The sequence below is a fragment of the Tachysurus fulvidraco genome, chromosome 2 (genome assembly GCF_022655615.1).
Source record: "Tachysurus fulvidraco isolate hzauxx_2018 chromosome 2, HZAU_PFXX_2.0, whole genome shotgun sequence".
In the NCBI taxonomy this organism is placed as follows: domain Eukaryota; kingdom Metazoa; phylum Chordata; class Actinopteri; order Siluriformes; family Bagridae; genus Tachysurus; species Tachysurus fulvidraco.
In genome coordinates this window covers 35,021,299-35,039,859 of record NC_062519.1, presented here as the reverse complement: position 1 = coordinate 35,039,859, position 18,561 = coordinate 35,021,299, and the positions used below count along the sequence as shown (strand labels likewise).

The 18,561-nt window shown below is 36.4% G+C and overlaps 1 protein-coding gene across 2 annotated transcripts in view; it reads left to right on the top strand.

Annotated features, from left to right (window-relative positions):
* pcsk6 (proprotein convertase subtilisin/kexin type 6) overlaps positions 1-18,561 on the top strand; it is a 51,846-nt gene that overhangs the window by 12,608 nt on the left and 20,677 nt on the right. For both annotated transcript variants that reach the window (XM_027162340.2, XM_047809919.1), the window contains exons 7-12: positions 4,844-5,016; positions 6,659-6,871; positions 8,310-8,410; positions 11,443-11,546; positions 11,673-11,790; positions 18,024-18,212. In XM_027162340.2, coding sequence (XP_027018141.2) covers positions 4,844-5,016; positions 6,659-6,871; positions 8,310-8,410; positions 11,443-11,546; positions 11,673-11,790; positions 18,024-18,212 — 898 coding nt within the window. The remainder of the gene's footprint in view (positions 1-4,843; positions 5,017-6,658; positions 6,872-8,309; positions 8,411-11,442; positions 11,547-11,672; positions 11,791-18,023; positions 18,213-18,561) is intronic.

The window sequence follows — 18,561 nt, the reverse complement described above, 5'->3', positions numbered from 1 at the left end:
GTGGTTTTGTCTGCTATTTGATATCACCTTTTTCTTATTTGCTAAAAGCTTTTACACTTCAGGTGGTGTAGTTTTCTTACCTGCTCAGTTGCTATAATCATATTTAATGTGAGCTTTGGTCTTCTTGTGCAATTGCAAAGAAAAAACAGAGGTTTAAATGAATAATGTATCTTTAGACCTTCCATGAACACTTAACCAATAAGTCACATACTCATGATAGGTCTTGAGAAATGTCTCATGTAATTTCTTTTAATGACACTCATGTCCTGACCTTTCTTGGATATCACTCATGTATATATAAAAAAACGAACTGACATTGATGATCACTAAGCCTATTTAAATATTGCTTATACTGCATGGCTGTTGAATTCTCTAATCTGATTGGTTAGAAATGGTTGGTGCGGTTTCTACAATGCCATGTGTCATGAGCAGCAGTTTGGAAAAGAAAAAAGCATTTGGCTTGCTTTCTGTGTCAGAGAAAGCACGCGCTACGCTTTTCCTTCCCTGGATAGTAGATGTTGTATGATATGGGAACACTGGCTGGTGGGTAGGAGTTAACATACTTGGGAGTAAATGGTGGAAAATCTGTAAAACACTGTTATTTTATAGTCTTAAGTTCGCTTAAATGAACTACAAAAGAGTCAAAATTCTGAATTAGTTAATAATGTTGCAAAACAGCACATTTTTCAGTATAATATTTACTTTTCTATGAGAAAATCCTCATCCATCCTGAATCCTTCAAGTCTTTACAGTTAAAGGTCTATACACATAAATTGCATATACAGTTTTCATCATAAATATACAGCACAAATGCAGATATCTGCTGGTTGTCCCAAAGGTCTCCATACAAACCAAATTTTTTCTTTTTATTTTATTATTTTTTAAAGTGTTTATTTCTCTCTTGTATGGAGACCTTTGGGACACCATTTGCAGATTATGAATGATTACTAAACCAAGTGACGCTCCACAGGCCTTGTGGTTAGTAGACACATGGCAGTGAAATGGCAGCAGGCTTTTCATGAGCCATAATAAATATTTTTGATACTTAATTCCTGTGCAGATGCCAACCTAACTAAAAACTAAACGTGCCTGTTTACATGAGAATATCTGCCATAATTAGCGGCTTACAAATGAATCAGTCTTTCCCTTGAGGGAAAGAAGTGTTGAGATCCTGTTTACCCAGTTCTATTTTGGTAACAGCAAATCAGTTTGCAGTGAAACGCAGCTTGTTAAGAGCGAGGAGACATAAGAGAGACACATTGAGCCTCACTTACACTTTCACACACATGCATATACACACTTGTACGTCTTTGTGGGGTATTTCCTGCAGCTACCCCTACCTTCAATAACAAACTGGCTTGTTTAGAACTTTAAATAAAATATATGGCTGGTGATAAAGCAATATTCCTTCTGGGGACAAGCCAGATTTCCCCACAAGAGCAAAAGTGTCACACATTATGATCATTATGGGGACTATGAGGCACCTCTACTGTTTCTCTGAATGTAAACTTAATGATTTTTTTCTAGTTTAGAGACGTAGCGTGCTCATAATAGATTTGATTTTCTGATCTCTGCATACAATTCCTAATTAGTAATCACTTTTCCAGCTTCGAAACATCAAATAAAACTGTCATACCCTGACTGGGTTGGTTGGAGACAACTGCAGAGGCTGTATGAGCTTGTCTCACATACATGTGCACACACTTGTAGGCAAATCTGTAATTAACTCAATAGCGTTGTTCCAAAAATCCCCCCCAAAAAACAAAATTGCAGTACTAGACACTAGTGAACTGATAATTGTGTCTCTGATAAATTCAATATATTTGTATACTGCTTTTAACATTTTCCATTGTCTCAAAGCAGCCTTACAGAAGTATGGGAACAGAAGAAAAAATAAATATATATATAATAATAATAAGAAGAAAAAATAAGGATAAAAAGAAATACATCAGTATATAGAATTAAAGTTCAAAATCAATTTAAAATGTAAAATGCTATATATCTATCCCGAGCCCTAATGAACAAGCCGGAGGCGATGGCGGCAAGGAAAATTTCCATTAGATGATATGAGGAAGAATCCTTGTGAGTAACCTGTCTCAGAAGGGAACCCATCCTCATTTGGGTGGCATTGGAGAATGATTAATGTAAATAATGTAATGTAAATAACAAGCTGTGTAACAGCTTATTAAATGTAAAATGTAAATAATATGAAATGTAAATGTAAAATGTAAATAATAACAATGTAAATGTAAATTGTAAATAATAAGCTCTGCAACTTTGGCAGATGGGCCATCTCAGAACAGAACACACACTGGAGGTTATGTATGTAATGTATGTTACACAACATGACACATCTGATTTATGAAACAAACTGGATAAAACAGGATAAAAACAAATGGTGAATTAAGTGCAATTGATGAATCTGCCTCAGCTGTGCAGACACCACCTTCCAGCCATCACTGATTTTTTCTGCTCATGATTTTCAAATGTTAATTATTACATACAGTGGGGCATAATAATATAATCAGCTGTACAGTACCGAGCTGGTTTAAGTTTTAGCAATCTTGAAACACAGCTTAATCACAGAGTATTAAGGTAAAGTAATGCTCTATAAATAGTAAACAAAAAATAACTGGACATTATTTGTCTAATACTTTCTCAAAAGGGCTGTCATACATTTGTGTATCTGGCATTTTCTACATTCTGCTCCTGCTGAAAACATTTCAGTGAATTTGCACACAAAAACAGTAATCAGTCAGTTTCTAATGATCAACTAATTATCATTAACATTTTTTTAAAAGCACTACATCTGACAGACTTGTTTTAAGTGAAAACATTGTCAAAATATAAAGTTCTGTTTCTGACCATTTCTCACATTTTACATCTGTGATATAGTACACATATCTGATGCTGAATATACTATATGACCAACAGTTTTGGACCAACAGTTTTTCTGAGCAAAATGACCAAGCATTTTGCTCAGAATGCTCTCAGTGGTCCCTCTGTAGAACATAGTCAGGATGGGGGGAGGGAGATGGGCTTTACTCAGCCTTCGTAAGAAGTAGAGATGCTAATGGGCTTTCTTGGTGATGGAGCTGGTGTTGAGTGACCAGTTGAAGTTCTCTACTAGATGGACACCAAGATATTCAGTCCCAGCAGGCTCAGCTTCTCAATCAGGTGCTGAGGGATGATTGTGTTGAATGCTGAACTAAAGTCTATGAACAGCATTTGTACGTAAATGTCTGTATTGGTGGGTGAGGGCTATGGCAGGTGGGTGAGGGCTATGGCAATGGCATTGTCCGTGGAGCGGTTTGGACGATATGCGAACTGTAGATAATCCAGAGAGGGTGCTAACTGGGTCTTGAGGTGCCTCATGACGAGCTTCTTGAAGCACTTCATAACGATGGGAGTGAGTGCGACAGGACGATAGTCATTGAGGTAGGACACTGTAGATTTGTTTGGGATCGTGGTTGTCTTGACGCACATAGGAGAAATGCACAGGGAAATGTTGAAGATATTCCCTGAGCACCCTGTCAGAAATGTTGTCTGGTCCAGCAGCCTTCCGTGGGTTAACTCTGCATAGAATTCTCATGTTTAGCGTGAATAGTGTGTTTTTCCCTCTCATTGCAAAGTCCACATACTGATGAAATTTAGGCAGCACCGATTTGAGATTTGCATGATTGAAATCTCCGACGATAAACAGTCCCTCGGGGTGAACGTTCTGCAGATCGATAATAGCCCCATAGAGTTCATCTGGAGCCTCTTTAGCATTAGAGCTGGGGGGTAATGTGCACACACCAGTGGTGTTTATTCAAACCGTGGTGAATAAAATGGCCTGCATCTAACAGTCACAAACTCCACTAATGATGAGCAGTAAATAGAAACATGCACAGAGTTCTTACACCATTCCATGTTGATGTAAACACACTCACCACCACCACCAACGAGCCTTACTTACTTAGCCTTACTGCACAGAGCTGTCGGCATGAAGTGAGGTGAGCCCATCTAGCTGAATGGCTGAAGGGCCTTAGCTGTTTTAGCATAACATTCACCACTTCCAAGAAGAGTGTAGGTTATTATGTCTGTGATGTAATGGAGTGATGCATGATGGCCAGGTGTCCAAAAGCCTTGTAATTGTTTAAAATTAGCTGGCTCAAACATACATTGAGTTCACCTTAATGAATGCAAAACAGTCTCCATTTGTTGCCACATTTACATTTATGACATTTGTCAGAAGTTCATTTGAGAGCATGTGAGATAGGAAGAAGTGGGCCGGCCTTCTAGGCACTGTCAGTTAATAGCAGATAGTTCAAAACACAAGTGCAGTGCAGAGTCTAGTTTCAGATGTCGTTTGGCTCCTTTTCTAGTTTTATTGGGGAGAAAAACACTGTAAGTAATATAATCTGTGTGAATGTCAACGGATATCCTGGCAGTTTAACATTGTGTAGAGATGATAAAATCATTATATTGCACAAGCCATTTGTAAGTAATAAAAACATGGCCTAATTTATGCAGATCTTGGGATAGTGAACCGAAAAACGGAAAGCATTCTGCAGGCTATTCGTCCACGACACAAGGAAACAAACAAACAAATAAATAAAAACTGAATTGCATCAGAATTTAATTTAAATAGAGTTGAAATTAGATATTTTCAGATGATGGTTGTTTTCCTGAGATAAAGGGAATGTTTTGAAGCATGCAGGGAATTTTCACAGTGTGCACAATTTTCAATAGGTGAGAAAAGCTTTGGTTACAATTACAACAGAAAACTGAGTTTGTTATTTTCCCTATTTGTGAACATATGTTTGCATCTTTCTGTCTGTGAATGTTTTTGGTCTCCAAGGCATTCGGATGCTGGATGGGGATGTGACTGATGTGGTGGAGGCCAAGTCGCTCGGGATACGGCCTGACTACATTGACATTTACAGTGCCAGCTGGGGCCCTGATGATGATGGCAAAACTGTGGATGGTCCAGGCCCACTGGCTAAACAGGCTTTTGAAGTGGGCATTAAAAAGGTCATTTACACACATACATAACCCTGTCATTATTTTAGACGAACCAAACTCTTCTAGCTGATTTGACTAATGATCAGGATAATAGAAGACAATAATGATAAGTAAGGAAAGACAGTCTAAAAGTTTAAACAAGTTTTAAATGAGCTTTTGATTGACATTTGAGAGAGCTGCTGAGTTCCAAAGCTTATTAACATTTTACTTGAGTATTATCCTAGTTTTCATATTAATGCCTTTAGTTGGAAGGGTTACTAGAAGGTGGAATACTGTTAGCCTGGAGCTAACAAAATATCTAACAAAACATTACAAATCCTATAGTTTCAATGATTAGGGACTAACTTATAAAGCCATTTGTGAATTTAAAGGTCAGGTTTGCAAGTGTAACACAAACTTTGTTATATAATATCATCAACAGCTTCCTAGTCAAAATTGTAGGCATACTGACTCATAAAAGCTTATCTATTTTTCTCTGTATTTGTTTTTTTTTAAATTATAGTGAAGATTATTATTTGTTTTAATGATTGTGACCTCAAAACTGTGAAATCCCAAATGGTATTATATAGTGATCAAATGGACTAAATGTAGACTCTATGTGCAATTTGCGCATACTTGTAGTTACTGTTTAGGTGTGAGTCACTTGGGATCATTTTCCAACAGTCCTAAGGAATTCCCCACATGTTGGCACTTTTGATATGATAACTAATTGTTATGAACTAATTTCAAGCATAAGTCTCCAGTTCAACAAACTGCACCAATGGAGTGCTAGAGTCTAGCACAGTTTGGTGCTTTTCCTGCTCGGTTCAGAGACATGACACAAGTGCATGAAATGAGTGGGGAAGTTTAAGTTTTATTGGGGAAGTTTAATTAGTCATCATTAGACAGGGAGAATAGTCAGACAACAAAATCTGACTCTAATCCATAATCATTAAACAAAAAAACAAGTACAGGTTGAAACCATTAAGTCTAATAAGAATAAAAAAACATAAAACAAAGGAACATAGGTAAAAACAGCTCAGAACACACAATAAAAAGAGTTTGCAATGTAACAAAGACACAGGAGAGTACTGTACAAATTATTCCTAGGATGAACGTAGAAATCTGTGCATACTTGGGAAATCACCATTGCAGTAGAGATAAGACTCAAATCCCAAAACTGAAATACAAATACAAATGTAAACAAAGAAGCACATGAAAGGAGATTAAGAACAAAACTCGTTCATGACTGTTGATACTCTTGATTTACATGTTCACTCTTTGGAATCAAATTCAATTCTTCTGGCTTTAGAGAAAGACAACTTCAACTCTTCTGGGAAGAGACTTTAAAGCAAAGCAGGGTTTAAATAGATCAGTTACTTGTCGACTAACAGGGTAGGGTAATAAAGGTAACATTTGGTAACAGACCAATGAAAGGGCAGTGGCAGAGACAGAACCAAAACCAGAAAAAGCACATCAAAATAAACAGAAGTGCATGCAGAATGAGTGACAAGTGCAAACAGCGCATGTCACCATAAGGAGAGTGTATTATATCTATTTTAAAATGCAAGTTACATTTATGATAAAGTATACTGTAAAAAAAAAAATAAATAAATACAAAATTTTGATCTGCTGTGTGTATCTGTGTATTTGTGTGCGTGTGAATGCACAGGGCCGCAAAGGTCTGGGCTCAATCTTTGTGTGGGCGTCTGGTAACGGAGGTCGGCAGGGAGATCACTGCTCATGCGATGGCTACACCAACAGCATCTACACCATCTCTGTTAGTAGCAGCACGGAAAATGGCAACAAACCCTGGTACTTGGAAGTCTGCTCATCCACCATGGCCACCACCTACAGCAGCGGAGAGTTTTATGACCGCAAAATAGTTAAGTCCTTCTTAAGTTCTTCAGCTTATTGTGCTGTTCTGGGAAGCCATGATCATGTGTAGAGGCATGAATAAAATGATTATTCTTACAAATATAATAATAATAATATAAATCTTTACATAGGGCTTTAAATAGAAAACAATAAGAAAATTTGACACTCAGAAAAATGAGAAAATAGATACATAAGTACCTTAAATAAATAATATAAATGGATGAAAATTACTTGAGCCAATTTTCTCCAGAAAGATATATTTTAGTGAATATGACTGCTTGATAATGATTTCTATTTTTTTAATAGGCTCTGTACTTGCATCACTCATTTTGCCTCATGTATTCACCACCAAATTATATAAATCTGTAACATTAATGTCTTTCGTGTTCATTTCTGCTGACATTAATTTCTGCAGATCACCTCTCATATAGTTTTTAATGATTGTAGGAATCAGGAATGATGCTTGTCTGCCAACAAGCAGTCATCATCTATCTGTCAGGCACCTCCCACCCCCCAGATACAGCATTTCCTTACCAGGCACATTGCAACACAGCTAAGATGTCTCACATGCTTTGTTAGATTTGTGCCTTTCCCCTTCTGTCTGTTTGCTTGTGCAATGAGAAGATAAGATCCAAAGATGTTGGCTAAATATTTGATCTGGCTGACAAAATCGATGATCTATAGAACTATTCAGGGAGATGAGCCAAATCTTTTTACATTCTTTAAGGTCGACTGTTCCCTAGGGCTTTCAAAACTTAAGTCATGATCGGCTTTATTTCTTATTTGGATGCTGGTGTTATCTTAGTCATTTGTTCATGTGTGTATGTGTATTTAACTGTGTATTACTGCATACAGACAGTCCAACAGCTTAAGGATAGTCTTCTTGCTGTGCCTCTGAAATTGTTGCATAATTCTGGAGCTGAATTTATTTGCAGGTTATGACTTATTACTTCAGAGCAATGATTAAAGGGACATTCCAGTCCTTTAAAGCCACCCATTTGGCCAAACATTTACTCTCCTTTACTCACAAAAACCTCCAAACATGAAGCTTCAAATAGGGTCTGAATTAAACCTTCTTGTACACAACACAAAATGGGTTTGCCCATTGTCATAAATACAGTGTTGGATTGTTTATCCAAGCTGTTGGTCAGATGTTAAATAATGGATTGTTCAGCAGTTGTATCAAGATCCCATGCGATAGATTTGCAAGTGATGTATAAAAATGATGTATAAAATCTGGATCTCCCAAAATCTCCAAATGATGTACAAAATCTGGATCTCCCAAAATAGATTTATTCACAGGAAACTTGTTGAACTGCAGAAACATATGGCTGACTATAAATACAGATGGCTCATAGCAGGTTTCTTTTAAACATATTTAAGTCATGTCAGTGCCAACTGTGCCATTATAGCTGTTTTTATTATCTTGCTTTTGCTTCCGTCAGATTACTACAGACCTGCGTCAGCGCTGTACAGATGGACACACTGGCACATCAGTGAGTGCACCAATGGTGGCTGGCATCATTGCTCTTGCGCTGGAAGCCAAGTGAGGTTACTTTTTATTTACTTTCTCTGTATCTCTCTATCTCTCATTCATTCTATGTCTATGATTTACACTGTGCACGTCATTCTGTCCACAACTGTTCGGTTGAGAGTCTGAGCAGTCTTTTGCAAAGCAGAAGACACCTGAGTTATATTCTTAGGTGAAGTTCTTTATACCAAAGCCAAATCTGATCGATAAGAAGGTGTTAATTTAAAACTGTAGTGCTGACTTATTCATTTCCGGTTTATGTCACACTCATTCATCTCACACCCGACATAAAGTGTGTTTCCTTACTGTTTCTGGTGATGAATTATCCTGTTCTGATGTTGCCCTTATATTTACTGACCCATACTATGGTCATCGATTGCCTCACAAAACACACATACTTGTATCATGCCTCTAAGCACATGTTCCAATCAATATATTTTTCATCACAGGGAGCAGTCTCCCAGACAGATGATTTTATGCTTACTAGTTTTTTGAAAAAGCCTTTTTTTTTTTTTTTTTTTTTTTTTTTTTGAGGGGGAACATTGAAGAAAAAGCAAGAGCAGCTACAAACAGCAAGTATGGGAACGGCTGTTTGTAGCTGTATACAACTTCTCTTGTGGACATTCCACAGCATTAAATGTATATATAAATAATTAACAGTTGTGCAGCATGGTGGTGCCATTGGGTCCCGTCTCATAGCTTCAGAATCCCAGGTTAGATCAGGGGCTCAAGTTACTGTCTGTGTGTAGTAGCTGTGCATGTTCTACCTTTGGCCACGTGGGTTTCTTCCAGCTGCACTGGTTTCATCCCACCTCCCAAAAAAGTGCTAGTAGCTGTTAATGTGTGTGCATAATGCTCTGTGATGGATGGGTATCTCATCCAGGGTCTATTCCCAGCTCATGCTGTTCCTGGGCCCCAGACCCACCACAACATCAACCAGGATAAATGAGTTAATGAAAGTGAGTGAGTGACAGATTCCTGTGATATACAAGGAATAAACCACCATGGTCTTATTGGAAAATAATCGTTTGTGTATATTAATAGGGATAAAAGGGTATGCACTTACAACTGCTCATTAATTAGTAAGGTATAATGACTTTTTTCTTCTGGTTGACTCTTGAGTCATTTCTGAGCTATTTTTTTCAGGTCTTTACAATTTTGTTTCAAGTATTCATGGAATTCCTGAAGGAAACATGTATGATATCCTTCAACTCATATAATCAGATAAGCATTTCTCATTGCTTAACAAGTTGTATGGCTACTGTTGATCTGTAGATAAATCAATTGAAATCTGTGATTTGTTATAGATAAGTGATTATTGTTTTATTATCATAAATGGAGTCACTTGTCAAATCAAGTCACTCCATTAAGGTTTTACTAGGTTAGTTTCTAATAGGAAAATGAGAGGCACAATTACAATTATTTTATTTTCCAATACTTATACATTGTTTTAAAGGCTCTTATCAGTCAGGAATTTGGAAGCGTGACATTTTTACTGTGTAAATTTTTATTTCAGCATTGAAATTTTTTTCTTCATTGCCATGTTTTATTAGTCCTTGGCATCAGACCTTATGAAGAATTCTGTACTGAGTCAGAATTTGTAGATCATGTCTTTCATGTGTTCAGCTCTGAATTCCACTGTGGAGTTGCACAACAGCAAAGTCAAAGGAGTACACTCCCAAGGAGACGGGTTTTCTTTTCATACATCTCTGCATGGCTCTTGTGATTCAGCATGTAAGATATCAGTTTTAATGTGCTCTGCTGTGTGTACACCTACATGAAGTGTTACATTCTCAGATTGGCCTGAATATGAAGGAAATATGTTCCTGGAGCTTTTGCAAATGTTCTGGGTTTTTTATTTTTTATTAAAAACATTTACCGACAAAAGCTTTAAAAATGAGGCCTGTTCCAACTGTACACACTGTAATAGTGTTGAGGAACATGAGGACCATGAGGTTTTAGCTATTGTTGTAAAGCTATTGTTGTAATTGGTAAAGGATATTGTTTTCATGTGACGGTATTTCAGTTCTTGGGTAGAGTTAAATAAAAATAGTCATTCTGGGAAATTAAAAAATCACGTGGACCTCAGTGTAGTATTACACAAAAATGTTACAATGGTGAAAGAAAATATTGTGACGTACACAACTAAAAATCAAAAACAAGAACAATTTTGCGTTGCGACAGAGAGGACATTTCAGTCCAGAATGTCATCACAGATCAATATCATACTGTACTTATTTTCCACAATTAAGCAATATTTTAAAAAGGATGGGGTTGGTTGTGGTTTAACAGGGGTCTGCATGGGTCTCTGAGTTGTGTGTGTGTGTGTGTGTGTGTGTGTGTGTGTGTGTGTTTGTGTGTGCAATGAGATTTTTAAAAAAAGTTTTACATTAGTGTCTATCTACTGTGCCAAAGGTATGAGCACAAATAAAAAGGCTCAAGTACATTCTTAAGCTATGTTCACACAAGCAGTCATTTTATCGCTACAAGCCTGCAGTTTCTGTACTATGAAGTCACCAGTAGGCGTATCCTTATACTGGTTGCTATAGTAATATTCTTTATTAGTGGGTGGCACAACTTAAATTCCACTTGACAAAAAACCTTCTTGCTGCTAAAATGAAACATTTGTCCATGTTTCAAGTTGCTGAATGTGTGATTGTAGCATTATACTGTGTCTGCTGTTTCCTCCTGTGCAAAACTATAAAGAACTTTCTGTGGTACTTAACGTTTCGTTTTTATTATCGTATTTATAGAATGGTACAAACGTCTGAGACCACTAGTGAAAAAGTTTCTGTTTTGCATTTTTTTTCAAGGTAATAACATAATCAGCAGTAACTGAAGTGAAAAGTGGAATCTTAGAACCTTCCCATACAAAGGTGTCAACGATATCAATATCACATTTAAATAGTGAACTAAAAATAAATATTTGTTCTAAATGTCCACTAAACACCCCCCACACCCACCCCAAAAAAAGATTTCTTTACAGTATTAAATGGAACAAATCCCAGAATTTCAATGTGGTCTTATGAATATACCTTATATTTCAGCCCATTAATAACATGGAGGGATGTGCAACATCTCTTGGTAAAGACATCCAGACCTGTTCATCTGAAAGCCAGTGACTGGAAAACAAACGCAGCAGGACACAAGGGTAACGTATTCATTATATGTAGAAACGTTTGTAGAAGTATTTCTTGTGAGATTGTTATAGCATGTAATATGTGTAGAAATATGTAGATACCTTTAGTAAACTTGCCTCCATGTTATCTTTGTGTAGTTAGTCACCTGTATGGATTTGGGCTGGTGGATGCTGAGGCCATGGTCGTAGAGGCTAAGAAATGGCGAAGTGTTCCACCTCAGCACACATGCACCAAGATGTCAGATCGCAGAACCAGGTGAGGAGAATTCATTTCTTTTGTAAATCACATCAATACATTTTTTTACAGACAGATCTTCTGTTCCTGGAGGAAAGCTAAAACAGTAGCAGAATACAATCATATTCTAAAATGATTTGAAACTGTAAGAGATCAGGCCCTGAGTGCTCCTACTGTCTCCTGTTGTGTGCAGATGTTTTAATTATTCAGAATATAATTAATTAATATGATTTTATGATTTTAAGATTTAGTATTGATTAAAGGTCATATGCAAAGGTTTTGGTCCATCTGCAGGTAACTACCTTTTAAATAATATTTTTATGCACCATAAGTGCACTTTATTTTTTATGAACTTGTGGCAAGTGCAAAAGTGTATTATAGTTTTAATAATTGAAAGTAGTTTGCTGCAGAGGTTGTTTACTAATTTTTAGATGATCAGCATACCTCTCTGATGTATATAAACAGTGCTACATATGAGCGTGATTTGGTCCACAGGCTGCAGTGGACATTCACAAGGCATTCACAACCAAGGCATTTATTGAGTATAACCAAGTGTATATAGAAATGCGGAAATAGATCCTGAAGCAGAGAATTTCACTTTGTAGTCTGTCGGCTAGCATGTCAGCTAGTCGTTTATTTTACAGTCCCATTAAAGATACTCTCGGCAAATGATGGCTTCCTGGGTTTTTTTTGTGTTTGTCTGATAAGTAGTATTTTAGTAGTATCTGTAGTATTTTAAGGCAAAAGTTATATTTCTGGAACTCTTCTATTTATTAGTTTGTTTGTTTGTTTGTTTGTTTGTTTGTTTGAGCTTAAATGTAGTTCTCTCTGAACAAGGTTTCATGTTCATCATTATTGTATGAATCCTACCACATGTAGCATCAGCTGTCAATCATCAGACTTCATACATTACTGTGAAGACAAATGTGAGCATGTGGTGTTTTATGGTCGGGTGTTTCCATTAGTTTGTCAACATTACGTAGACCCATTACAGGATTTGATTGAAACCCGACTGCATAATGCTACAAAATGTGAGAGAATCCCAAAAATATTTGATTGCAGCACACTCTGTGAAAAAGTACAGCAATGAAGTCGAGAAAAACAGCTTGTCAGGGAACAATGGAGTTTCCTTACAGTCATGAAACTCCTGAACATTTCCAGTTTTCACCCCATTTTCACATTTCCCTGCATTTACATAACATTTGTTTGCTTGTTATTTTGCCAAATATCAGTGTGTTAAAAGCATGGCAATGCCATTAGGAAGCCGTTTGCCTTGTGGACGGCTGTAAAAAGAAGAACTGGGAATTGGCCAAACGAAAGCCTGGCATGCATTCAAGGGCTTTCGCCTTTTATCAAGTTAAAAAAGTGAAACATTTTGTTCTGAAACAGATTTTGTTTTATTCATCTAATGGACAGATTGGGGTATGTTGTTTATGTTACAAGGGTTTTTAGCTTAGATAATGGCTATACATTCAAGTTTTGTACAAAAGAGCTCACAGACAGATGGATGAAAATATCTGTCCAATTGATGAAAGTTTTTTAGATAACAAAAAAGAGCAATGAATTAAACACAGTTAAAGCATTTATTTCAGCTGCGTGGATTCAAGCACCTGCTGACTAGTCTTTTACTTGAATGATGTGCATACTGCATGCCCCAATTCATGCTCATGTTCTTATTTAAAAAAAACATGTATGAATAGACATTGATGTATAGACAGAATAAGGAAACTGGTGTGGAATTTGTTTATTCTTGTTTTACTGTCAGATCAGAATAAGGGCTACCAATAATAACCAGTAATGATAATAGGCCAAGGTACAGATACAGATTAAGAGCCTCAATTATTGTTCTATCAAGCATCAGAATATCTAGTCTGAGTAGTTCAGGGTCTGCTGATTTGAGTGTATTTTAGCACAAGAGCAATATAGACTTTAATCAAAATGGTGTAAAAAGCATTCAATGGGAATCAGTTCTGTGGGCAGAAAATCCCTTGTTGTTGCTTGAGGTCATAGGAGAATGGCCAGAGCTGTTCGATAGGAAGGCTACAGCAACTCAAATAAAGCTCACATTAACTCACATTAAAACATAAGGTAATGGTCTAGAGCAGCAGACCATATTGGGTTCCTAAGGCATCACCTGACCTTCAGCTAATCTTCATCTGTCAACAACAAGATCACTATGAATACATTTGAATACATTTTTCTCTGTTCTGACGTTCAGAGATGAACATTAACTTTCAACTCTTGACCTGTATCTGTGTGAATTTTGTGTATTGTGCTACTAGTGTTGATCAGCTGAACATATAATATGCCTTGTTAGTTATCCAGTTTTATTCATGAGTAAGTCACTATTACTGAGAGAAATTATATTAAGGCCAGTTTTGCATCAGTGCAATCAGTTTGTAACTAGATTGTCATATTTGGTTTAAATTTTAATCTCAACTTATTTTCTTTACTAGTGTTCAAGATGGTCTTGTTAATAAGATGTGAATAAGAAGTGTGATAACCGGTGCAATATCAGTGAGTTTCTAATCAGTTTAATATATTGGCATGTCTAGTCATCTGAGGATGGTATTATCTGTAGTGTTTCATTGCAACTGTATAACTGGTCAAAGATATTGGAGCATTCGCTTCGTTAAACAAGAATCAAACTCCAGCAGTTAGCCTGCGGTACTGAATGTAATATAAAGCATATTTGATGTTGTTTTTTTTTTTATTTGACCCATCTTTATACATTTGTTTAGTAGTCTGTCGGTATTTTGGTCTCCTTGCGGTTTAGGTTCTTTCTTAGTGCATCTGTCATGTTGATATGCTTGTGGATTGGTGCAATTATCAAAAAAAAATTGTGGGCATTAATTCCTTTACTTTGACTCTGCATCTGGGTCAATTGCTAGCAGCATTCACACTGTCTGTCAGTGGAACGTTTGAAGAAATGAAGAAACCTTCTTTTGTTTTGTCACACTGCATTTGATCTAAACATCTAAAGAGCTTGATTTGTGATTCTAGCCTCATTCTCTTTGCTTGTATCTTCAGGCTGATAAAATAAATCTGCCTCTCAAAGTTTTAAATCTGTATCCAGTCACCAGCCACTTTAATAGGAACATCTGGTCAGCAGTTAGAGGAGAATGAATTTGCTTAACTTTTGTGTATCAGGCTTCTTATACAACTTTGCTGTTGAGACACTAATGAAAGGTTTCACTTGACTATGGGCTATATAACATTTTTTTTTATTAGACATTCCAAGTTCTTTTTTCTAAAAGTCTAAACTGTAGGTTTTTGTGTAAGCCATCTGACAGGCACTGTATGTACTTTACATTTAAACTCCAACAAGACACACACTCTTATGTTACACCCAACTGGTCTTAAAATGTTTGCAAAATCTCATTTGTTTGTAATAATTTTCAAATCAATTTGTTATTTCTGTAGAAATAAATGTAATCCACATTCACATGTCAACTCCTCTTTCTGCACAGCATTAAATCTGTTGCTGAGTTTACTCCATTCACCAGTATTGATTGACGATTAGGCTTTTATTTATGGTGGTCAGATGGCTAGCGAGGGGCAGTTGGACACGGACGGGAGCTCATCTCAGGTCATGCTTTGAATTTCATTAGACTAAAGCAGCCTCTTATTGATTTTCCATGGGTTTTAAACCCTGTAGAAAAATCTAATAGCTTCATGCCGTAAGCAAAATGCAACAAATGTTCACAGTTTGTTCATCTTCTTTCTACCATGCAATGTGTGTCATGCCTGGTATTTGTACATGTTATACCAGTTTCATGTTATCAGTGTTTAATTTAGTTCTTTATACCCAGATTAATGTACAGATTTTATTACATTTATTTTTTAATCTAATTTGAAGAGGCAATAAAATTAAATGCATTTTCTATTGTTACACTTCATTCATAGGTAGTCACATTCGGTCACAATAACAATTATATTTTTATACAGAAAGACTAGAAATCAGTGAATAATAATCTTAACACCCATATCTGAAATTAAAATATATACTGTATAATATATGAAATTGTATAAACAGTAAATTTCCATATCCCATTCAGTTCCCTTTGATATTCCATGCACATTCTTTGCTGCTATCAGTCCAATATAGTTCCTGGGTCATATCAGAGCTATCGCTAATTCTATTTCAATCGAACTGTTTTTAGAGAGGTCCTATTAATGTGATTAATATAAATTGCAGGAAACTTTTCTTCCAAATGGAAAAGTGAAAGGTGAATATGTCAAAAATAAGCTCCTTACCTATTTAACTAAGCCTTTTGTGCGATCTAACTGAGGAAGCTAAAATATTTTGTATAATATTTGTAAAATATTTTAAATTAATCTGATTATGACCCTTTGATTGCTAGTTTTTCTTTGTCTTCACACCGGTATTTCTGATCGAGTAAAGTGACTAGTTTCTGTTTTAACAGACGTTTAGTACTGTTACTGAATTGTGTGTTGAATAAGGATCCAAGATTTGATCGAGTCACTTTGCTTCCATCTGTCCTCTGCTGTTTCTCATCTCAGTCATAAAAGTGTTATTCTGGTCTGTGATGTAAATCCATTGAAATGACGAAGCGCACAGAAAACAACAGTTTAGATTCAAATTGGTCCCAAACTGATCAAAAAAAAAAAGATAAGTGCAACTGGAACTTAATGAGCCATGCAACACAACCCAGCAGAGATGAAAATGAAAATTTTTTCTCTACTTTTCTGCTATAAAAAGCTCAGGGTCAGATGTGCTCCTTGCTCTGTTTGTTCTTTCTTTGCTGAACTTTGACTTTATTTAGTACAAGAAACTTTTCTCCTTTTAATGTTCGTTTTTTTTTTTTGTTTGTTTTTTTGTTTTTTTTTTAATCTAAATGTTCGTTTTAACGGTACAATCCGTGCTTCAGACATTAGAAAGGGATAGATATGGGCATTATAAATATACCATCAGCATACCATACCATATACACAGAATAAGAATCTGATATGTAATACAGGAAGTGCAACTACATGAATCATGTCCATTAATCTTTTAGTGCAGTTGTTGACGGAAACAACAGCGGCCTGTGAGCCATAGATTTTGGTGGGGAAGTACAACATTAACAGCACCACCTCGAACAAATGTATATAAATAGTTAAGGGCTATCTAATATAAGTACTACATAAGTAATAATCACTAGACTTCTGCAAATATCTAGTGAATTTTTAGAGTATCCCTGTAATAATCAGTTGTTCAGTTCAATGCTCTCAGCTTTAACACTTTTAGACATACCTTTGTTTAACTGGGTTTGATAAAGTAAATTTTTTGTTCTGTATGTGAGATGAACATGTAGTGCTAATATAATTAACCAGGGTTGACAGGTGTTGGCAAAATTTCAAGGCCAACTACAAATAAATATCTACACAAAGGACTTGAAAGAGGATTGGAAAAGAGAGACACATTTTTCTTTTTTCACACTGTCTTGGTAGTGAGGCTTCATCATAAACATGTTTTATATATGGATATTGTACAGAATATGGAAAGGCAAGCAAATTTGATTATATATTGTATATAATAGTAACATTTTTAAAGGGCTGGTCAAACAAAAGAAATAATTTAGACTGTATGGAATTAGGAATGAAAATTTCCATGTGAACAAATGAAGATTACTTATGTGTTGAATGGCTGATATAAATGATTGGGCTCAGGTTAAGCCTCTGGATGTTGAGCTAGGAAGGTGCATATACAGTATGTCACGGCACCTCCCAGCACCCATCACGAAGACTGATTGCTTTGCCACCTGATTCCTATCAGCCAGCTCCTATAAATACGAACTTGACCTTGACTCCTGTGTGAGGTTTCGATTTGCGTTAGTTATCATTCTGAGCGTTTCCTGTTTGTCGTAGTTCCAGTTTTGACCTAGTTTCTGTGTTTCTTGATTCTCTGATTGTTTGCTGCCTGCCCTGACCTTCTGCCTGTCTTTTCGTGTCTGATTTCTGCCTGCCCTACAATATCGTGTTTGCCGTGTTTGACCCTGCCTGTCTGTTTACGAGTTTCGATTAAAACGCTGAAAATGGATCACCAGCCATCATGACTCCTCATTACAATATAACATGAATAACCCATTTAAAAAAATTAATTGAGTTTGGTAATTCACATTTCAGAAAACATAGGAGTATTTTTTGACATGTATGTAAAGTAAAAGTAAAGTTTTGTAGTTGTAATTGTATGCGAAATAGAAAAAAACATCATTTCAGCTCATTTCAGGAGCTCCTCTAACCCACTGCAGGTACATCCGGCCAGAACAGAAGCTAAACATCACCGTGAGTAGCACAGGCTGCAGCGGACAACCAGATCAGCACGTAGCCTTCCTGGAGCATGTAGTGGTACGCGTGCTGATCGTTCACCCGCGTAGGGGAGACCTGGAGATCAGCCTTGTCTCTCCATCAGGAACACGCTCTCAGCTCCTGGCCAAAAGGTGAGTACATTAGTCCTACATATGCATGTTAACCAGACAGTTATAGTTAAGTTATAGCACTAACGTGTGTGGTAGTGTTTGAAAACCTGTTAGAGATCACTGCAGCTAAATTCTGGAAACAAGCAACAATTATGAAAACATTTAGTCTTTCTAAAGCTGCTCTAAAAGCTTTTTATAGCGTAGTGAGCTTTTCACACAGTTTGAAAAAGTTGCCATTGCAAAATGGACATATGCCTAATCAACTCATATTTTGATCAGATACCAGCTGTGAAAATGTCCATCGTCATCAAAGCAGAGAACGACACGTACACGAGACATACTGTTTCAGACAAAGTTTCAAAGGTTTCCG